General features: G+C 40.3%; 1 protein-coding gene across 2 annotated transcripts in view; it reads left to right on the forward strand.

Annotated features, from left to right (window-relative positions):
* The window catches only part of IMPG1 (interphotoreceptor matrix proteoglycan 1), a 376,955-nt gene that overhangs the window by 117,329 nt on the left and 234,860 nt on the right, over positions 1 to 24,766 (forward strand). For both annotated transcript variants that reach the window (XM_077487351.1, XM_077487352.1), the window contains exon 7: positions 4,477 to 4,626. In XM_077487351.1, the coding sequence (XP_077343477.1) occupies positions 4,477 to 4,626 (150 nt within the window). The remainder of the gene's footprint in view (positions 1 to 4,476; positions 4,627 to 24,766) is intronic.

Genomic DNA, 24,766 nt, shown 5'->3' on the forward strand with positions numbered 1-24,766 from the left:
TGTCTGTATGCGGACTTTTGCTGGTGGAATTCCCGCCAGCAAAAGATTGAGAGCAGGTTCTCAATTTTTGGATTGGAAAAAGTTCTGATCTGAAATTTCCGATTGTCTGTAGCAATTCCGACGCTTAAAATTGCTACGCATGCTGAGAAACAATTCCACGCATGCGCGGAAGCATTGAACTTAATTTTCTCGTCTCGCCGCAGTGTTGTACGCCACCTCGTTCTTGACGGTTTAAAGTTTCAAGAACTTTTGTGTGACCATGTGTATGCAAGCCAAGCTTGAGCGAAAATCTACTCGTGCGTACGGGGCATAAGATTAACTTCAACCTCCACGTCTCGGCATGTGTTCCACCAACATGCTGTACATGTTGGTGCTAGCATATTAGCACCTCAAAATATAAGTGAGCATTTTACTATTTTCTGTTTATATAAAAGCATATTGCTCTATGTGATTCACTCTGCTTTTACTGAGCTTTACTGCCATTCGAGCATAAGGACACACCAAGGGATGGTGTGTAAATGAAAGATCATTACTCTCTGATACATTATACCTACAAAAGTATTTGAGCATACAGAACCTCCTATATTTAGTTATCTGGTGAGTCTGTATTTTTGTGATGGTGGAACATGGATAACTAAGCGTGCCTGTCACTACACCGTTTTTTTTTTTCTTTAGTGTTTGGATTTTTCAACTGAGGATTTTCTTATACTTTGCTTAACTAGTAAACATGTCCGCTGTCAATAAATTTGTTTCGTTTTGCTCCAATCCATTTTGTATTAGCCGTTAATTCATATTTCTTCATTTGTGTCAGAAATTGAATTTGGATTCTTATAAAATATGAATTTTCGTTAGGTTCGTTAACTTTTTGTAACAATTACGAAAGTCCGTTATGATGAATTTATCATTATGCGGGGCTCCCACCACCCCTGTGCTGTGCTCATTATGAGGGGCTCCCACCATCGCTGTGCTGTGCTGACTTCCTGGGTTTTTAACTTCATCATAACGAATAATCGTAATTAACGAAAATTCTTATTTTGTCCAATTCTGAATCTCCCATCGACTACCAGTACCACCGGTCTCCCACTCCCATATTAAAAAAAGGTCATTTTCTCAACCCTCACTTAGCAGCAGAAGAAAACCTCTGATTGGTCAACAAAACACCAGTCACGTTTCTGTTATAACAGAATTTGGATCCGAAATTCGCAAACAAAATTTTGTATTTCTTACAAAATTCGGAAGCATAGCAATTCGTATTTCGGATCCTCCTGAATGTACGAATTTATGGAAATTTGCACAAATTTTCAATTTGTACAAAACTAATCACACATGCCTATTAACCTCTTCAGCCCCGGAAGATTTTACCCCCTTCCTGACTAGAGCACTTTTTGCGATTCAGCACTGCGTCAATTTAACTGACAATTGCGCGGTCATTCGACATGGTTCCCAAACAAAATTGATGTCCCTTTTTTCCTACAAATAGAGCTTTCTTTTGGTGGTATTTGATCACCCCTATGGTTTTTATTTTTTGCGCTATAAACATTTTTTTTCCTCAGTTTAAGGCCGATACGTATTCTTCTACATATTTTTGGTAAAAAAAAATTGCAATAAGTGTTTATTGATTGGTTTGCAGAAAATGTATAGCTTTTACAAAATAGTTTTATGGCATTTTTATTAATATTTTGTCAGTGAAGGGGTTAACCACTAGGGAGCAGTGTAAGCCCTTGTACACACGGTCGGAGATTCCGACGGAATGTGTCCTATCGGACCGTTTTGTCGGATATTCGGACTGTGTGTGGTCTCCATCGGACTGTTTCCATCGGAGTATCCGACGACCAACTTTTCCAACTTGCTGGTAAAATTTTCCGACAAAATGCTCCGATCGGACATACTCTGATCATGTGTAGCCTACTCTGACGGACAAAGTGCCACGCATGTTCAGATCTAATTCCTAGACCAAAGCTATTGGCTACTAGCCTGAACGTAGTCCCATCGTAACGAAATAACGTCATCGTGCTATGTACAATTGGATTTTCCGACAACTTAGTCCGACCGTGTGTATGCAACATCACTTCCGGACCTCTTTCGGAATTAATTTGTCGGAATTACTCCGACGGATTTGGTTGTCGGAATCTCTGACCGTGTGTACAAGGGCTTAGGGTTAAGTGTATCCTGGGGAGTGTTTCTAACTGTGGGGGGGCATGGCTATGTGTGACACGTCACTGATCTCTGCTCCCGATCACAGGGAGCAGAGATCAGTGACACTGTCACTAGGCAGAACGGGGAGATGCTTGTTTACATTAGCATCTCCCTGTTTTTCCTCTCCGTGAGGCGATCTCGGAACCCCCGACCCGACTACCGGAGATCCTGGCCGGCATGCACGTGATAGCATGGTGGCAAATTTAAAGGGACGTACAGGTATGCCCATTTGCCCAGCCGTGCCATTCTGCCGACATACATATCGGCGTGCGCCGGTTGGGAACCGGTTAACTAGTATTGTTTTGTGTGGTATTCAATATGCACTAAATATATTTATATGGTGTTATTCATATACTTTGAGTTGAGTTAGTGCCAACCTTTTTATATATATATATTTTTTTTGTAAGGTTATATATTCACCTGAAATAGGGGCAGCTCTATTCACTATTCACAGCACTTTATATTGTTTGGCACCAATTCTTGTTTATTTAAAATTACATGTTCCAGAATTTACAGTATAAAGCTTGACTGAGCTGTTAGAAAACAGGGGGGGGGGGGGGAGCTGAAGTTACACACTGCATAACTCAGTGAGGAAAGCTCTAAGAGCTTATTGGAGGGAGGGGACACATCCCTCTTCACACAGCACACAGGTAAAGAGCTGAGGCTGTCAATTACAGGCTGTGCACTGGAGCACCTTTCTCTGTCACCTTTTTGCCTTATGGTGTCGGGAAAACTAGTCAGAAGTGGCTCATGCAGATAGTAGAGGAATAAGGCAGCAAACAGAAATGACAGTGCTCTGGATTGAGACAAGTACATACTATAGAGGGATATGCTTTGTTCATATTTCATCTCAGGGGTTTGCAACCACTTTTGGAATTAACACCTAAAATCTAACAAAGGGGAATGAAAAACATGTTTACATTTAGAGTTATAAGTGGGCAGAACCACTGTGATGTTTTTATTGCTGTCTGTGGCTCCGTTTAAAGGGAGATTAAAGCTGGCCATACATGGTTCAGCTTTTTCCTTCAGCCTATTGGCTGAACAAAAAAAACTGAACTGATTCCCCCAATTATACATTTGATGTGAATATAGGAATCCTCACTGTTTTCTTACAGCAGAACTCCCCCACCATCCGAATACATAGATCAGTGCTGCAGTTGATTGGATGCATGTACTGATAGAGTGAAAATTTACCAACAAGCCAGTTCATGATAAGTCAATTGATAGATTGACTTTTCATAAATGGAAGCAGCCATATCAGGAATGACACTAGAGTGAAATAAATCCAGTTTTGCCATGACAGCAGAAATAGAGAGAAAATCTTTCAATGGGGACACATGTTGCTGTGACAACTGTTTCTCACTTCCTGTCAAGTCTACAGGATGGGAAGTCAAGGGAAAACCTAGTAATGAGACACAGAAGCAAAAAAAAAACACTAGTGGGCAGTGTAAGGGTTAAGTGTGTCCTGGGGAGTGTTTCTAATTGTGGGGAGTGTGGCTACGTGTGACACATCACTGATCTCTGCTCCGGGAGTAGAGATCAGTGACACTGTCACTAGGCAGAGCGGGGAGATGCTTGTTTACCTTAGCATGTCCCCATTCTTCCTCTTTGTGAGGCAATCGTGGGTATCCCCACTGCAATCGTGTCCGCGGGCCCCGCGGCCCGACTCACAGAGGTCCCGACCGGATTGCGCACCGCCGGTGGCGCACACGCAACTTTAAAGAGATATACAGGTATGCCAAATTTAAAGGGACGTACAGGTACACCCATTTGCCCAGCCGTGCTATTCTGCCAATGTACATCGGCGTGCGCCGGTCAGGAAGTGAGAGACTTTCAGGAGTCAGAAGACATTTTATAAAAAGAATAAAACTGGGCATACACTGTGAGTTTTTTCATTCAACCAGCGGGTTGAAAAAAAATGCATTGATAAACTGAACGACTTTCAACATACCCAGATTAAAAAAAAAGTATTGCCACACCATCTTCATAGAAAAGAATCTGGCTTGCTATGATGAAAACCACTATTAGGTGAATATCATTTGTTTTGTTTTAGATCAGTCACTTATTTATGCAAAGGAGACAATTCAAATAAAGACAAATCCAAAAAATCTACTTAAAGTGAAACTTTAAAAAAAAAATATATATTTTATTTTAAAGCTGAATTTTCAGAATAAACCCTTATTTCACAAAAAAGCTTTGGGTCCGGTACAAATTTGCACATTGGATTGTTTACATGTACTAATTTTTACTAATTATATTGTTTCTTGCATTCCTGTATAGGAGATAGATGTTACCAACATAATTCCAGAAACGCCAACTCAACAAATAGTAGAGTTCAGTGTTACTCTCAACAATCAAGAATTTACAGCTGAGTTAAGTGATCCAAATTCACCTCAGTATCAAGGATTAGCTTCAGACTTTCAGCGCCAGGTACGTTTTCAACATTGCAGAGCATTTCATATTTTACGTCCTTCTTTACATTGGTCACAGTGGTTAAATTGTCATCATTACTGCCTTGTATCACTGGGGTTCTTGGTTTAAATCCAGGCCAGGGCACTGTCTGCATGGAGTTTTCATGTCCCCCCCGTGCTTGTGTGGGCTTCCTCTGGGTGCAGTGGTTTCCTCCCACACTCTGAAACTAACCTAAGATTGCAAGGTCCTTGAAGCACGGACTAATGTGATTGTGCAGTATGTAAACTGCTGCATAAATTATTGCCACTATATAATTGATTTTAATAAATAAATAATAAATACACTATTCAGTTGCTTTAATGACATAATTGGCTATAGTCCAAGGGATCCAGACTCCATTAGAGGCACCATTTGAATACTTCAAGCACTGGCACGGGAAAAACCAATGACCACCATGTTGTTGGTAATATGATAATCTCCAGATTACATCCAGGTTAAAATTTTTCATCAATAATTTGAAGCAATGCCTTCAAGGAAGCTGTAAAAGACGAACAAAAATATTTAGGTTTAGCTTTTGTCCAATCGCTATAAATTTAATGAATAAATAAATAGCAAAAATGTGAACTGATTTCCTCCCTCCATCTGCAGGAGATTTGGGACGAGTTACTAGTGATATTGTTATAAAAAGAAGGCTGATAGCTTATATGGGAATATTTTATACTTTGGTTGGTATATTTATTATTTATTGTTTTTTAATTGTGATTGTTGTTTTTCTTTTTTATTGTGATATGTTATGTGTTTTGTTCTTAGGGCATTGGTTTTTTAGAAGCATAAATTTAATTTTGTTGTACTTTTGTGCAATATTAATTATTCAGTAAAAATAAATACTGCATTATGGCCCCTCCATGGAGCTGACAATGATAATCATATTATAAACAATACACTGATCATTTGTTGAGCTTGTATAAATATTGAAAGAGGTTTTACAGTGTAAAAACAATAAATAGAAGTCAGCAGCTACATACTAAACAAACAATACTAAATACTCTAGCTGCTGACTTTTAATAAAAGGACACTTACCTATCCAGGTATACAGCGATGTCCTCACCGAGGCCCATTCTTCGCCTGTCTTCAGGTCCCCAGCACCTGCATGTTTAGAAGCCAGCTGTGACTACTTGCGGCTTCACACTTGGCTCGCCACTTCGCATATGTGAATCATGCTGCACTTTGTGAGTGGACCCGTGGCCTCCTAGGATCTGTGATGTGCTCCAGGAGTTTGCGGGCAAGGGTGAGATTCCAGCAAAAGTGGGAACGGGTACTTGACCAAACTAGGTAAATCCCCCAAAAGAGGGAAAGGAAGGAGGAGGACATAAAGTGGAATTTCCACTTGTAGGTGAAGTTCCGCTTTAAGACATCCACACGGCAGCTTTTCTTATACGTAGATATCTTGTTGTCTTTGTGTTGGGTTTGAGCAGATAAGAAGTTTCATTTATTCCTGAGATTTATACCTGTAATTGTTCATTTCAATAATCTGAATAAAGGACAGCTTATAAACGCGACCCTGTTAAATAATAATAGTTGTAATAAAATGACCTTCCTCAGATCATGCTATTGACAATTATCACTATAGGTCTAAAAGTATTTCTTGTTTTACTTCATTGTATGTATACTGTACTTTTCTATGTCCGTGCATAGAAGTTACATGTTTATAATTACAGCAGTTATAAGTATCTATTTGTTGAGTTTTATGGCTTTCCTACCAGTAAAGTAACTATCAGCCTCTATTGTTTCCAATTGTTGTAGCCTTGCTCACTGACCACACATGAGGCTTATTTTATGTAAGATAGAAATCTACAGTAGGAAAGCGAGACACATTCATTGTTTCGCATCTACTTATGTAAAATTGAGTGTTCTCATGTAGATTCCCATTTATAACCAGTAAGGCAAGACTTCAGTCTCTTAGGCCATTAGAACATCTTCGAGACTGTATATTGCAGTACTTTAATCAGTGAGCTTAAAAGCCATCTGGAATTATCCATCCATTAACAACCAAGTGTGTTTTTACCTTGACATAAATAAACAAGGTTCTCCTTCTGGAAATATCACTGCCACTTATAATGGTCTTTAGTGGGCTCAGCAATCAATTATACAGGAGACTGAGATTTCTTTTACAGGAAAATTAAAATGGTTATCATTTAAATGCATACACTTATCAGGCTGTTTGCTTACAGACACAATATGATTAAAGTGGAAAATTCATTTGATTAGCTTTCACATTGTTTTTGCGTAAAGCACGAGTTTAAACACTGCCATTGTGCTTCTGCTAGGTAGATTGCAGATTGTAAAGGAATTTCAGTGTTTCTACATACTTTGGTAGTATACAGTATGTAGTGGCTGTGAGATAGACTTGAACACTTGAAGAGAACATCCATGTACAACACTTTTAATTAGAATTTAAAAAATGTCACAGTATTTGTATCGTCCCCTCACCTCCATACATTCCTACCTGAGACCTATCTTGATCCAGGCCTGTGCCCAAGTGCCAATGGATCCTGCTGCTGGCAATCAAATCCATTGAGGAGGGAGCAGGTTAATATGCGCTGTGTGTGTCTATAGGCGCACACAGCTCAACTTGGGAGCGAGCCCATTTGTCATTTTAGATACATTAAAAATTAAGCTTTACAACTACTTTATGGCCAGTTCAATGTCCCTTTGATTAAAGTGGGTGTAAAGTGACTAGCCTCAGGTAATACACAGAGGTGAAATAAATATTCCTACATAAGTTGTATCTATTTATCTGAGGCCTTCTCTTCTCTACACTTGTTCAAAGTGCAGAATGTACACAGCTTGTCTGAGATTTCATAAATGGGGGGGGGGGGGGGGGTAAGATCTGAAGTCGCATACTGTGCAGCTCAGAGAGGTGATTGGAGGGAAGAGATACACCACCTATCACACAGAACAAAGGAAACATGCACTGCTGAGATTGTCAATCCCCGATCCCCCATCATCTCTTGGTGTCAGGAAAACCTTTCAGAGATGACTCATGAAGATAGAAAAGCAGACAGGCAGAAGAGATAAATCACACCCAGTGCTCTGGATTTAGACAAGTACACAGTATAGAAGAATGTGCTTTGTTCATATTTCATGTCAGTGGTTTACAACCACTTTAAGTAGAGTGAAAGCTATCTTAATCTGCTCTCTTATCATCAACTTGTGTTGTATTTTGTTTGAATCATACATTTCTCTATACCCCTGGATACAATCGTTTAATCCACAGTATTAAAGTGGATATGCATTTTTAGAAAACACGATCTGTGCATCACTGATTTTCATTTCATGTTATTGATATCTTTTGTTTACTTTCCTATTCCCACTGCTGTCTTAAATTAGCAAAAATGTTTCATGGACCTTCAGTGTCTCCACTTTTATCTTGTAGCGATAGGAAATAAATCTGTATTTTGCATAAAATACCTTATGATATAAATAATATATGTAAATGTTAACATTTACAAAAACGTAGTTGTTCTCTTTTTCAGTTATGTATTTTAATGAAATGCTACCGTAGTTCATTAGTAAGCATCTGCTGAAAATTATTTGCATATTAGAGAGAAGTATTTGGTCTGAAGTGGATATTTTGAATTACTTGACTTTTTTTAACTTGCCTACAATTTGCTTACATAGTAATTCTCATGGGTAAGAGTTTTTTCAGTAGTCAGAATGCATCCTAAATTTTGCGTTTACCATACACAGAAAACAAGATTCCGGAAATGATTCTAACATTCATTGGGTAAGGCTGATAATGATCAGAGACCATTGATGCTTTGATTTCCAGGGCAAATTTAGCAGCTTCAGCATGCATCAGCTACAGTAACTTAACAATAACTGAATCTGACTCATTTGTATACCTAAACTATTTTTATACAGTATTTTTTAAGGACATTAAAGGCTTTTATTTGGTACACTGATTTAATAGAAACGAGCCTATTTTCATTTTTTTAAGTAATTTAATTGTATTGGCAGTTACACTAGGAAACAGATGGCACAGCTGATCCCACTGTAGACTGAAAGTGACAGTGTTTATTGACAATATGAGGGATTCTTTTGCCAGCGAAGCCCCTAGCCTGCACGAGATCATTATATCATAGTTGACTTATTGAATAAACCTTCCTGATTGGTTTATTTAAACTGCAATAGCGAGCCATCAGTAACACAAAGGGTCAGCTGGTGGCTTTGTTTATTACAGTATCCCTAACACAACAAAACATGACAGTCCAATGGCTTTAATATTATCGAGTCCCTGTTTTTTAAACAAGTGCTGAAATCAGAAAAGTCAGAGACATTTAATAAATCCTGTATTCCTACTTATTTTGAATTACTGATTTAAAGGATTGAAGTAATAGAATCAGCAGAACATCAAGGCAACTACGTGAATGTGTAAAGGTGTCCCTCGCGCTGCTCGGAGTAATAAATGTAATGTGTCTGTCTCCAAATATAGTGATGAAAATATTAAGGTGAAACCGCAGCAAAACCAATACACCAAAGTGAATAAGAGAATATATATATATATATATATATATATATATATATATATATATATAAAACAATACATATATGTGCAATACCTGTGCAAAACTATGAAGTGCAAAGCGATAAGGTCACCAAAGAAAGATTCAGGTATTAAAAGTATATAATATATATAATCACCAAGAAATATGCCAAAAAAATTAATAATGACACAACAGCAAATTCTGAAGCAATCCACTGTCAGATAATAAAAGTGCAGCAAAAATGCATAAATGAGGGGTCTACGCAATGCATGTATCAAAAATGTCCAAGGTATATGCCAAATCCTCAGAGGAAGGATAGGTAAATGTGTGGATAAACACAGGAACCACTGATTAATGTCCTGTTGTCATAGGTAATTGAGTGGTATGATAATGTCCATAAATGACTCCACGGATTCCCTCTCCAACCACTAGTCTCACAGAACTCTCACCTTATATATATGAAGTGAAACGTATCAATAAATAAATTAAGATCTTCCCAGCATCTTATTGGTGATTCATTACATGAATATATACTGTTAAATGGAACCACAGGCACTTCTCTTGCTGAACCAATCCTCAAAAGGGATGTCCTCATATTCTCCGGTAGGGCACCACAGCAGCAGGGGGGGGGGGGCAGAAAATAAATACCTCCAATGGTGTAGTAAGTTAAAAACTGGGGCAATATTTATTAAATGTCAAAAAGTTGGACTCTTACACAGGGGATAAAATAAACAGGCAAAAAATCAACAACATCGGCATTCTCAGCGCCCTCTTACGTCACTCCTGGTGTGCAGACGGTTGCAGCCAATCCCTACGTGTTACAACGCATCACGTGTCTTCATCTGGGGAACCGGATTGGCTGTATGAATCTAGAATATATAGTGTAAAACCGGCCTTTTTCTTGTAGTACTTGTTTATATCAGCCATTTTGTTGTTGGTTAGTACCGCGCGCTTGGTGGCCATTTTCTTGTAGTTTAATCTAGCTAACAGAGGCAACTAGCATTTTTAGAAGGAGAGCCCAGCAATAGTAATCAATTAAATTTGTTGACACCTGATATTCGCAATGTAGTTGTACTCCACAGACTGGAGATTATCTGTTTCTTAAAATTCAGTAGCTACCTTATTTGTAGCTGCTAACTTTTTTTTTTTTTTTTTAAAGAGCAAAGTCTTTTAGGGCTTTGTACAAGTCATAAAAATGAAAGAGATGCATTAGATTTATTCTACTGTGGTTTTAATAAACATTGTTGTTCATGTTCAGCCTACTTCGCAAAGAAGACATTGTTTACCAAGTAGTACAAAAACAGGAATATTGCGGACTATGTGGAAGGAGTAAAACCCACTCATTCCCCCTCCTCTTTTTCCTTTTCCTCCCCTCTTTCTCTCTTTTCTCTGCTCTAGTCTTTTCTCTTTTACTCTATACAATCTATTATTGATTTATACTATGAACACCAAGGCTTATTAGCCAGAACCATTTCTTATGTCACAAGATGGCCTTTAACTCTAGTTCAACCCTACTAGAGCATGGAAGCCAAGCTATGGGTGAAAGCCATTGGGCTGACTCCTTATGCATATTGCTTTATGAGCATCCATTTATTGTGTTTTTTCATGTTGTTCACTGTGTTTTCTATGAAAATTTTAATAAATATATTTTCAACACTAAATATATCTTCCAAATCACTTGACGGAAGCAATGTTTACTGTGAACCTGTACTATAAACTTTACTCATACCCCTTTAATGGAAAATTTTAGACAGCAGGTTACCGGTTTGTCAACTATTGATACTACAACATGGCTGGAAGCTTATAGTTGTCAAAAATGTCTTTATAAGCTGTAGCATTTACAAAACCCTCCACTGGAGACACCTAAACCCAATAATTTGGAGGGGTGTACCTATACCTATGGCTATACAATACAGAATTGGTTTCACTCATTGCAGCTGCATATGGCATACTGTAAAACAGTATCTGATATTTGTGCATAGAAAATGTTTTGATGTAAAGAATTATCATCCCCCTATACGCAACATACAGAGCCTATCTGCCTTACTTGATCATCGTTGTATAAATGAAAAGGAAAAAGGCTTCATACAATAGATAATCAATATAGAAACTACTAGATATTGTATCAAGGCTAAGTCTAGGCTGTCATCTTCGGTTAGTACCTAGAAAGGCTGAGTTAATAATCCGCAAACAGCTTGCAAAATTAGACCAGTTAGTGAATCGTGAAATATAGCAATTACGCAGTCAATAGTTTTCTTACTTCTTCTTTCCTACAGTCTCTGGTGGCTGAAATCCAAAATGCATTCAGCTCAAACTGATAATAGCTGGGTGGTTGCAAAAGAGAGCAGTAGTATTGAAATAATTATAGAAGTGCTATAGTAAGCATTCTCAGGATACAATATCATATATATGATATGTATACAGAGACCACAGAAGGAATTAACTCTATATTGTCATATTGACTCCCAAGTACAGAGTGTTATCTCTGTATTTCATCTAAAAATAAAAAGCTGTGTCTACGTTTGGTGACATGCTACAAAAGGGACATTAAGTTGATATTGTCTTAAAACAAAATGTAAATATGATTTGCTGCCAGCTGCTGTATACATTCGTTGGAAAATCATTCTGAAAGAATAAGAAAAACCTTTATAATCATGCTCTTGTCTTGTAGATTGGATTGTTTATACATAATAATGCACAGCTCGCTCAAAAAAAAAAAGAGAAAGTACTTTCTAGAATGTTAAATACCTTCCTGTGTGTATTTGGAGGGGGGTTGCCCAGGGAGGCATTTGTTAAGAAAGAAGGTTACAGTGTCCATTTAGTCTGCTGCACTTGTTTGGCACATGAATCTGTGCATTTGTACTGAACTTTTCAAGGCAATTTAAATCTTGCATGTTAAACACTTGCAGACTGGACCAATTTGCTGGTCAAAGACCAGACCCCTTTTTGCGATTCGGCACTGCGTCGCTTTAACTGACAATTGCACGGTCGTGCGACGTGGCTCCCAAACAAAATTGACGTCCTTTTTTTCCCACAAATAGAGCTTTCTTTTTGTGGCATTTGATCACCCCTGCGGCTTTAATTTTTTGCGCTATAACCAAAAATAGAGCGACAATTTTGAAAAAAACGCATTATTTTTTACTTTTTGTTATAATAAATATCCCCCAAAAATATATAAAAAAACATTTTTTTCCCTCAGTTTAGGCCGATACGTATTCTTCTACATATTTTTGGTAAAAAAAATCGCAATAAGCGATTATTGATTGGTTTGCGCAAAAGTTATAGCGTTTACAAAATAGGGATAGTTTTATTGCATTTTTATTAATAATTTTTTATTATTTTTTTTTTTACTAGTAATGGCGGCGATCAGCGATTTTTATTGTGACTGCGACATTGAGGGGGAACCATCGGACATTTTTGACACATTTTTGGGACCATTGTCATTTATACAGTAATCACTGCTATATAAATGCAGTGATTCCTGTGTAAATGACACTGGCAGTGAAAGGGTTAACCAGTGGGTGGCAGTGTAGGGGTTAAGTGTTCCTAGGGGTGTGTTACTAACTGTGGGGGGGGTTGGGCTTTCATTTAGTGAACACTGATCTCTGCTCCAATCACATGGAGCAGAGATCAGCGTCACTAGTTGCTAGGCAGAATGGAGAAATGTTGTTTACACAGCATTTCCTCCATTCGGCCGCTCTGTGAGACGATTGCGGGGATGCCCGACTGGACTCACGGGGGCCCCGACCAGCGCGGGAGCGCGCCGCCAGCGGCGCGCTCCCGATGGCAGGGCGGCATTGAATATTGGACGTACCTGTACGCCAATATGCCTGCCCGTGCCATTCTGTCGACGTACATCGTCATGCGCTGGTCGGGAAGTGGTTAAAGTGGTTATAAACCCTTACAAACCACTTTGACCTACAGGTAAGCCTAGATTAAGGCTTACCTGTAGGTCCAATAAATATCTCCTTAACCTACACGGTTTAGGAGATATTTGCCAAAACACAGGCACCGCTGTCTACGGTGCATGCACCGTAGACAGTGGCACGCAGGCGCACTGAGCGTGCCACTGTCAACGGCGATATGCCGCGAGTGTCGGCTCCCATGCGCATGCCCCGGAGTGACGTCATCGCGGCTTCGTTAAATGACAGCGCCGGAGCAGCGTGACCCACCAAGAAGATGGAGGCTCCATACACAAGGGGACAGCGGTGACTTCGCTGGCTCCTGTGTCAGGTAAGTGACACATAATGGACTACTATGCATATTAGTCCATTATGCTTTACCTTTGCAGGGAATCAAAAAGGAAGTAAACCCATCAGGGTTTACTTCCTCTTTAAGTGCTAGTAATACCTAAGCCCATGTTATGTGCTCTGCTGACAACAAATTTACCAAAAACAATGAAATTAAAAAAATTACCTGGACTTCCAAATACCGTACTTAATAGCGTATTAAAACACGCACTCCCCCCCCCCCCTTAAAATAGGGGGAAAATCATGTGTGCATGTTATACGCTGATATAGGCTGCCACTGAGGGGAAGGAGGGGATGAGTGCTGCCTAAATAGACCAGGATCTCCTGTGTACTCGGCTACATAAAGGGGAAACTGTACTTTTTATTTTAAGAATATAATCATATTTTATTTACAATGCTCTAGAAAAGAAATGTGTCCACAAAAGTAATCTTTTCTTTATTTATATTTTAAGTTTCAAGTAACTGACCTCTACCCCAAAATTCCTATAAAATGTTTTGATGCAATTTTGAATGTATTGTCCCCACTATAATAGCAAGACGTGTTTTCCTAGGTGAGCAAGACAGCTCCAAACTATGAAGATCCCTCCATAAATTTTCCATTGCTGTTGTAAATGTTCCAATACACATTAGCACGCACACAGGCAAATGGGACTGTTGCCATACTCATGAGACTTTTTCAGGCTGATGTTAATATGAGGTAAAAGCTTGGTTTAGGAGTGGGAGATTAGTGGCAGCTGTTGAGATTAGGCCTGTGGCTCCTGTTCACGTGCCAGCTATGTAGTGGCAATCAACTTCCTAAAACTGAGTTTGCCTGTGGACTGTGGGTTTTTTAATGTTGAGGAAAATTGAGTTACTAAGTTAGAATACATTTTTAACTATAACCTATAGTACTTTTCTCGTTCAAAATTTTTTATTTTATGTTAAAATAAATTACATGTACAGAATATAAGACAAATTATGTGATACCAGAAATAAAAAGTAGACATATTGAAGTACGGATGATACAAAGCAAAGAAGAATTTCAAGATATTCTCGTGGGAATGACAATAAATGGCCTTATATATTTTAGAATTTGAAAACATTCTTGTAGCTGAGTTTTAAACATTTTAATCCCAAGAAAATATAAATATGTCTAAAAGAAAATATATGATTTTAAAGTTTTGACCATAACTTCTAAAGTATGTTTATAGTAAGTATTATATAGTAAGGGAAGAACATAAAAGGTATATAGGAGGGGAAGGGGAGGGAATAATTCTCCGGAGGAGGTTTTATATATCATCTAATGTTGTAATTCTATAAAAAATCTTAATCACCATAACAATAAAACTCGGTTGTCAATATTATCTGACGTATAATATTTAATCCAGGGTTTCCATATGATATCAAACTTTGTCATCTGGTTTTTATCTATAGCGTCCATTTTAGCATGGATGAAATTGATTCATTCTACATTTGGTTTCTGCAATATTCACCACATCTGTTTTCCACGCATTGGCTATAGTCTGCTTTGCGGCTATCAGGAGTGTAAGAACTAATTTGAATTGTTTCTGATTCAGAAAGGCTGGTTTTAAATTAAGGAGAGCTATAATTGGGTCTGGAAAAATTGGACGATCAAAAAATTTTGTAATTATCAGAAAGATCTTTTTCCAAAATGATTGTACAATTGAGCAATGCCACCAGGTATGTATATAGGTACCTTTTTCTGGACAGCCACGAAAGCAGAGGCCAGTGTTGTCTGTTGAGAATTTGGCGATTCTCGCAGGAACCAAATACCAGCGTGTGATAACTTTATATGATGATTCAGACGCCAATATATTTATAGAGGAAGATTTTGTGAAAGATCATATGTTGGACCAAGACCTAGAATCGATCGTACAATCCAAATCTTTTTCCCACTTGGCCACATATTTAGGTATGACAGTATTAGAATTAGATATCAATTGTGTATACAATGATGTAATACGACCTTTAGCATGTGGTTCCTTGAGACAAAATCTTTCAAATTGAGAAATATTATGTAAGTTTACATTTAAATTGAGAAGAGGAGTATAAAAATCTTTGATTTGGAGATATCTGAATATTTCTGATTGTGGAAGCTTATATAATTCACATAGATCTGTAAAAGATTTTATTGATGTAGTTGAAGTTAAATTATATAGACAAGTGATACCAGCCTTAGACCAAGCTTTAAAGGTTTTGTAATATTTCCAGGCTGAGTAAAAAGTCGTATTCTTGTGGAAAGATAATAGCGGATTTTGTGGAGATTGCAGACCATGTGAATTTCTATACCTATCCCATATAGATAGAGAGTGCTTAGAAATGGGGTTATTTATACACTTACGATCCGCATGTTGTAACCATAATATATTGTTTATAGGAAGAGGATCACAGTCTACAGCTTCAATGAGGACCCATAAAGGAATCTCTGTAGAAGAGTGATATTTAGTTAATTGAGATAATTGAGCTGCCTTATAATATATGTTAAAGTCTGGGAATCCCAAACCACCCAAAGCTTTGGGGAGAACAAGTGTTTTTTTGTGAAGTCTGGGTTTTATTTTCCCCCAAGTAAATTTCGTTACTTTTTGTTGAATCAGCCTAAGAAAATATGCAGGAATATGAATCGGGAGAGTTCTGAATAAATATAAAAATTTCGGAAGAACAGACATTTTTATGATATTGATTTTCCCAAACCATGATATCAGCATTGATGACCAATTAGATAACGACCTTGTAATATTTTTTAATAGAGCTGGGTAATTAGCTGCAAATAAATCGGAGGGGTTAGGAGTAAACTGCACACCCAGATATGGGAGGCTATGATCTACCCACTTAAAGGGTAGTGAATTTTGTAAAGATTGTTTATCTTTTTCGACAAGTGAAATGTTTAATGCTGAAGATTTTTGAATATTGACCTTAAGGCCCGAAATAAATGAGAATTCTTGTAGTACAACCATAAGATTTGGGGCCGAAACATGTGGAGAAGATAGAAAAAGGAGAATATCGTCTGCGAATAAACAGAGCTTATGATGAAAGCCACCCATTTCAATACTTGTTATAGTGGATTCCATCCTAATTCTTTGTGCTAAAGGTTCAATGAGTAAAGCAAATAATAATGGCGAAAGTGGACATCCTTGACGAGTCCCCCTCAGTATATTAAACTCATCCGATTTGTACCCTGCATATCTGATATAAGCTTTGGGATCTTGATACAAACTAGAGATCCATCGTAACCTATAGTAATTTTCAGTATAAATAGATGACCAATAAACCTGAATCCAAAAGACCCAAGGCAGAAGGCAAGATGGTAGAGTACCTACACACAAGGCTGTAATTCTTCAGAGTAGTTGCTAATAGTTATGACAAGACAACTACAATTTTGTTAAATGCGTGTAATTGCCTCACAGCTGGGGTGAATTGTGAATGTCAGCGTGTCATTTTTTTTCCATCAAAGAAATAATAATGGTAATATTACTGCCAAAGAGTTTAACTTTTGTGTCTTCAGTCTACATATATCACATATACAGCAGATTTGCTTTAAGTAATGGTTTTCTTGGTGAGTCTTTCCATGAACACCATTTTTGTTCAGTACCGTATATACTCGAGTATAGGCCGACCCGAGTATAAGCCGAGGCCCCCAATTTACCCCCAAAAAACTGGAAAACTTATTGACTCGTGTATAAGCCGAGGGTGAGACATGGCTGTCCATCCCTGTGTGTCCGTCCATCCCTGTGTGTGTGTCCGTCCATCCATCCCTGTGTGTGTGTCCATCCATCCATCCATCCCTGTGTGTGTATCCATCCATCCATCCATCCCTGTGTGTGTGTGTGTGTGTGTGTGTGTGTGTATCCATCCATCCATCCATCCATCCATCCCTGTGTGTGTGTGTGTGTGTGTGTGTGTATCCATCCATCCATCCATCCATCCCTGTGTGTGTGTGTGTGTGTGTGTGTGTGTATCCATCCATCCATCCATCCATCCATCCGTGTGTGTGTGTGTGTGTGTGTGTGTGTGTGTGTGTGTGTGTGTGTGTGTGTGTGTGTCCGTGCAGCCTTGTGTGTGTGTCCAGCCTACCTGTGTCCCAAGCCTCCGTCCCGAGCCGCCGTCGTCCCGAGCCTCCTCCGTCCCGTGCCGTGCCTCCTCCGTCCCGTGCCTCCTCCGTCCCGTGCCGTGCCTCCTCCGTCCCGTGTCTCCTCCGTCCCGTGCCGTGCCTCCTCCGTCCCGTGCCTCCTCCGTCCCGTGCCGATGGATCGCCGCTCTTCTCGGCGGCCATTCTACAATTCAAAATTCCGCCTCCGCCTGTGATAGGCGGAACACTCAATTTCCCAGCAGCCTGTGTTCCGCCTATCACGGACATCCTCTCATACTCGTCCGTAGTATGAGAATGAGCGGATGTCCGTGATAGGCGGAACACTGACTGCTGGGAAATTCAGTGTTCCGCCTATCACAGGCGGAGGCGGAGAAGGAGGCGCGGCTTTTGAAAATTAATGTCCGCCGTCTGTCTGCTCGATACGCTGATCGAGCAGTCAGACAGCGGCGACTCGAGTATAAGCCGAGGGGGCACTTTCAGCCTCAAAAAAGAGGCTGAAAATCTCGGCTTATACTAGTATATACGGTATTTTTCTTATAGCAGACACATAAACAAAAATTTTGGCTAGTTCAGCAGATTGCAGCAGTCTCTTTACTATTACCCTAGGATTCTTTACCGTTAAGCATTACATACTCAGTTCCTACACCATCGGATGAAACTTTAACAAAGAGTAGCCACACTACTATATTTTCTGCATTTGTAGACAATTCGTTTCACTGAAGATTCATAAAGTCACGGGCTTTTGAAAATTCTACTGTAGACTTTTCTAGCTAGATTTATCTTTATAAGTTTTCATTTAAGGTCCTCTGAAATTTCTTTTGGTCAGTAACCAAACTTTGTATAGCTTTTTTTATAGGGTGAGACACCTTCTTTTATTGACATTGTATGGAATATTTGAAGCCAATTATCTTATTTTCAGTATGTCTTTTTCTGAGAGGTTCGTATACTTTTTTTTTTAATGCATGACCTATTTTTTTTTCAGTAAAGATATAAAATGTGGTACATGGTTTTAAATCTGACTCACTTTATTTATTAATATGACTTTGATAAAAATCATACTGTAATTTAGCAATCATACCTGTAGAAATCAATGGTTCACAAACTTTTATTTCTTACTGTACAAAGATATTAATACAAATTGTGTTGAGTGTACTTTGAAAGTTATCTACATTTTCTAATCTTTCCTAATCTATTGTATATTTTGTGGTTTTTAACATTTAATCCTTTTATTTAAAAATAAATACTTTAGAGATTCCTGTAAAACACAGAGAACATTTTAATAATCAAAATCACTAATCTGTATTTCCTTTAAATCCAAGGAATTAACTCATTTTATTATGACTAAGAAATATATTAAGATTTTGTATATTAACTACACTTATTCTTAGTGTGATATTTTAAAATAATTGCAAGCATCCATTATTTCCCAATATATATTTCTAATGTATAGAAAAACATAAAGCACCACTCACTCATCTGGCACCACATCTATAAACATCATCCAATGACATCCATGATGTAAACAAAAACTCGGTGATCATTTTTTTTCTCCTCACGCTAACAGCGGAGGAGAAAAAAAAGTCGATCTCCAACTAATCTTAAAGGGACATTGGCCCCAAAAAGAAAGAGGCAATTATGCCTCATTTATAGAGTAATTATGCCACAAGTGGCACCTATCAATGCCCACAAGTGCCACCTAGCGATGCCCACAAGTGCCACCAATCGATGCCCACAATTGACACCTATCAATGCCCACCAGTGCCACCTATCAATGCCCACTAGTGGTGCCAATCAATGCCACCTATAAGTGCTGCCTATCAGTGTAACCGATCAGTGCCCCTCACCACCACCCATCAGTGCCCATCACTGCCACCTATCGGTGCCCATCAGTGCCGCCTCATCAGCGTACATCAATGATGGACAAAAATGACCCGTTAAAATTTTTTAAAAAATAAAATAAAAATAGCACAGGTGATCAAATACCACCAAAAGAAAGCCCTATTTGGGGGGAAAAAATTATAAAAATTCAGGCGAGAAGACCCCCGAAGACAGAAGACCCTCGGAGCTGTGCAATAAACTGTGTTGTGTTTTTTTTTACTTTTTTCCACAGGTGAATGGGTAGGGGTACATTGTACCCCATACTCATTCACATAGGGTGGGGGGCCGGTATCCGGGAGCCCCCTTGTTAAAGGGGGCTCCCGGATTCTGATAAGCCCCCCGCCCGCAGACCCCTACAACCAACGGCCAGGGTTGTCGGGAAGAGGCCCTTGTCCTCATCAACATGGGGACAAGGTGCTTTGGGGTGGGGGGGCCGCGCGGCCCCCCTTCCCCAAGGCACCCCCCATGTTGAGGGCACGTGGCCTGGTACGGCTCAGGAGGGGGGTGCTCGCTCGCCCCCCCTTTCCTGGCCGGCCGGGTAGCGTGCTCGGACAAGGGTCTGATGTGGACCTTTGGGGGACCCCCACGCCATTTTTTTCAGTGTTGGGGTTCCCCTTTAAGTCCATACCAGGTGACGGGGCCAGCGACGCCTCCTTCGCTGGCCCCGGCTACCTGGAGACGCGCTCAAAATGAGCGGACTTAGCTTCGTGTGTATGTTGGCGAGTCCGTTCATTTCAAAAGTACGGTGGATAGTCCGGCGGACTTAGTACGCCGTATTAGTCAGCTGAAAAAGTGCCGTGTGTGGGCAAGTAGCTCGTTCGGAAAGTCCGGGGGGAAGTCCGCCAGACTAAGTCTGCCGGATAATCCGCTACGTGTGTACGCGGCATAAGACGTCTTGCACTTCCTAACCTATCTCTATATGTTTCGAATTTCACTGATTCACATAACCTCAAATTATCAATATATATTCAAGAATATTTTTGGCCTCATTACAGACCAGGTGTTTAATGTTAATTTTAGTTCATCATTTATTGTCAACCGACATACTATCATTAAATATGAAGATAGTATATTATTTTCTTGAGTAAGTAATTAATTTATTAGTTACCTTAAGTTGTTTTGAAGGTTCTTATATTATTACTTCTTTAACCTCCCTGGCGGTATGATTCAGTCTGGTTTTAGGTGCTGAAAGCGGTACAATTATTTTGCATGGAAATTGGGTGTTTTATATTGTAGTCCTGTAATTCTTAGGAATAACTCTCTTAAATCTGTTCAAACCAGAGTCTAGCAGACATCCCAGGTATGATAAAGTTTATAATATAATAAATAATAATAAAAATTATTCAATAATGTAATCAAATCCTAAAACACTGAAAAAGGGACACTTTTTGGTTGCTATGGACAATCTCCAAATTTCAGGCAGAAAAAACAGTATTTATAATATCAAAGTGCATGCAGGGCATTGCACAGACCACTAGGGACAAAGGGGGTGTGTAATTTTTAATACAGTACTGTATTAAGGAAAATTAGCCATGAACAATCCTCCCATGAAGGCCAAAAGCCAAGCAGCACAGAGTATACTATAAAAAGAGAATATACACCACTACATATTAGTGATGAGCAGTGTTGGTAATTATTAGTTAAGTTACAAATTACTTCTCCCAAAAAGTTATTGTGTTAGTAACTTAGTAACTGTGAGGGGGTGGCAGCGGCGGTACTTGAGGGGGTGGCAGCGGTGGTGCTTGAGGGGTGGCAGTGGTGGTACTAGAGGGGTGGCAGTGGTGGTACTTGGGGGGGTGGCAGTGGTGGTGGTGTACAGTACTTGGGGGGGTGGCAGCGGTGGTACTTGGGGGAGTGGCAGCGGTGGTGTACTTTGGGGGGGTGGCAGACAGCGGTGGTACTTGGGGGGGTGGCAGCGGTGGTGGTGCCATCCTCTCCCATCACCACCTCTGCCTCTTACTGATCCCATCCACCACCACCACTGATCTCATCTCTACCATATCCCCCATCACCTCTGTTGTAGAAGTGATGGTGGGTGGGTAGGGATGGGATCAGTAAGAAGCAGAGGTGGTGGAGGACTTGGGATGGATCGATTGCACTGCAATTCGAATCGTCAGACAGTCATTTACTTGAATGCCTCCAGGGATGCCTTTCCTCATGGGGAGAGAGAGAGACCCTCCCCTTCACTCGATTGGTGTCAGCTGGTCAGCTGACTTCATTTTTCAATGTCCCCCCGCCTCCCTACATTCTCTCTCTCTGGATAGGCGGGGCGGGATGGGACGGTCCAGACAGTCTCTCTTCTCATCTCAGCGGGCGAAAGACGCCCTCCCCGCGGCGGAAAGAACGGCCAGGCAGGGCAGCTACAGCGGGCCTCCCAGACGGTAGATGTAATTGCGGTAATGCCGCCCAAGTAATGGGAACTGAGTTACCATGAGGAGAAGAGTAATCAGTTAGATTACTCGTTACCCTCTAAAGTAACTGCGTTAAGTAACTCTGTTTATTTTAACTGAGTTACTTACATCACTGGTGATGAGTCACCTTCATCATCAAGAACCTTTAAGAAAAAAGAAGGAGAAAAAGTGCCTATGCTAGTAAGAAAGGTTCAGAAACTAACCTTGCAATATTTCAAAATGTGTTAGCCAGTCCAACAGTGTGCCTCTAGAACCCCTCTTGCACATCATTCCCTTATAAAGGGAAAACAAAAAGATAGCCACTCACTGTTGGGCTCCTCTTTTCACCATTCACACCAGCGTATTGCGTTGATGATAAGCAGCCCAGTATGTATCTAGGCATGCATGCCGAACAAACCTTTGTACATTTTGCAGATATTGTGGGGCAGGACTCGAAAACCCTGTGACTGAACATTCTGGAAGGACCGGCAGGATACCAGAGATGACGCACAACTAATATGCAATCATCATACCCCTCCTCCGCACATCCTCTCAGAAAGAGAAGAGGCCCCCCTCAAAGAGCCCCACCCCACCAGAGACTAAAATTACAACCCCACCACACACTCCCACATCTATGCAAACAAATTAACAACACAAATAAAAAAAAACTAAAATAGTACATAGCAAAAAAGAAAAAAAACAAACAACCTCTCATCATACGAGTGAGGGATAGCAATCACAACCCACATAACCATAGCCAAGAAAAATTAATAAATAAAAAAGATCTACGCATCACCAGTCATGCCAGACATATATGGTACATCCATCCAGGATTATGTGTTCACTCTGTATCTTTAATAGGAGCATATCGTTTGCAAACTGGCCAGATTACTAATAATTGAAATCAATGACAATCATAAGAGAGGAGAGAAATGACAAGACTTCCTGTGCTCTGGGTCCATTTGTGTGGATTTTTTCCCTGGATGTACGCTCTCCTGCTGAACTGCTGAACTTCTGTATTTTTGGCTTGATTCCTGGACTTTTTGCCTGACAATTCTGCATTCCTCCATCAGTCTGTGTATGACCCCTGCCTGTCTTTGACCAGGCTTTTGGATTCTCATTTTGTACCTTGCTGCCAAAGACTTGGTGCTGACCCAGTCTGCCTGACTACACTTACACCTCAACCCTCAGCCAAAGCTCCATTTCAAAATATACCTTACCACAGGTACCTTACACTCAAATCCTTTTACAAAATAGTCTACGGGCATCTCATGTAGTACATGTAGTACACGACCCCTATGGTTTGACATTATAACTGGTATTGGGGTGTCCAAGTCTGTCCATTCAGAGGTTTTATATTATTCCCCACCTCAACCCAACTACTGAATTCACAATCCCTACATCTGAAGGTGAGCTGAACTCCCAGAACCCGTCTGCATGGTCCAGCTCCTTTTGGAAGATGACTCCTCATTAGATGATCTCTAAGTGATTTAGCTCTTTTGTAACTAATTGTCTGGGACTCACATATCTAGAAAAAATTGGATTGTCGGTTAACAAATGCCAATGACGTGCCACGTAAGTGTGAATGTTATTGGGAAAAAAGAGTTATAAGTCTGGTCTGTTGCACAAAGGCATCCCTTCATCTAGAGTGGATAAGAGAGTTCCTGGACTTCTGTCTAGCTCTATTGAAAGCACTTTTTAGGCAATTCCTACTGTAACCTCTCTTCAAAAGTCATATTTGTAGCTCTTTTGCGTATATTAGGAAGTCCTCTTCCTTGGTGTAGTTCCTCCTCAGTAAATATTGTCTATAAGAAATACTCTGGACTAAAGGTTTCAGATGAGAACTTGCAGTATATAATATGGTGTGGGCTGAAGAGGGTTTCCTATATAGGTCAAAATACAGATGACTCTGTTCACCCACTTTAATTTGTACATCTAAGAATGTAACCAACTCTTGGCTACAATCTATCGTAAATTTTAAATTAAACTCATTCTGGTACAAATGATTTATAAGGACATTCAGCACAGCCCTAGTGCCATCTAAAATCCTAAATACTAGGGTTTCATTGATACCGATCCTAGTATCGGTATCTGTGCCAATACCAAGCATTTGCAAATGCTCAGATGCTTGATCCGATACCTGTTGTATCGGACCAGGTATCCTCAGTGTAGCAGGGGGCTGAGCAACCTCACAGGTAATCAGTGGGGATGTCATGGTTATGCAGTGATCTTCCTGTGTTTGCTTACCTCCCCTCATGTCTTCAGACTAAGAGGCCAGCCACTTCCACCTGGTGGTTTTTGTAACCTTTCCTCTAAGCATGGCTCCACCCCAGGCCCTATCAGGGAGCCCTATATTAACCTGTGCACTGCAGGCCATCAGTGCTGATCAACCATTGTGTATTCCTTTGTGTGTTAGCTTCCTGTTACCTGCCGTGTGCGATTCTGTTGTTTCCCGTTACCGACTTTGGCTTGTCTTTGACTATCCCTGTTTGCCTGTGATCCTGACCCCTTGGCGTGTCTCCAACTTTTCCCGTCTGCTTGTGGCCCCGACCTTGGCTTTGTCACTCACCATCCCTATCCTCCTGTTGCCTACTGTGGGTTTGAGCTGGGGGACCCTGGGGGTCGCGACCTGGAACCAGTTGCAGCCAAGTCCATCCTCACCACTAGAGGCACTGGTGAACACCTGCTGGCTCTTAGACTCCACGCCCCAGGGAATCTTACGCTCTAACCCCAGTGGGATCTGTCCCCCGTCTGCAGCAGTCAGCCGTAGGGTCCACAACATTGCGGTGTACCCCTGATCCCTACGGTGTGCATCTGTCACCTCGCCTCAAGGTGACCTGACAGGGGCAGTGGGGGGAGTTACAAGCACTGATCCCCGTATAGCCTCTCAATAAAGCAGATTATTTCCTCTTCTCCCCCTCTCCCTCCTTTGGCTGTGAGCTGCTTTATTGAAAGGCTATATGGGGGGATTGGTGCTTGTAACTACACTCACCGCCACACCGATTA

The sequence above is a fragment of the Lithobates pipiens genome, unplaced genomic scaffold (assembly GCF_037356315.1).
Source record: "Lithobates pipiens isolate NorthernLeopardFrog02 unplaced genomic scaffold, aLitPip1_a1.2 Scaffold_18, whole genome shotgun sequence".
Classification (NCBI taxonomy): domain Eukaryota; kingdom Metazoa; phylum Chordata; class Amphibia; order Anura; family Ranidae; genus Lithobates; species Lithobates pipiens.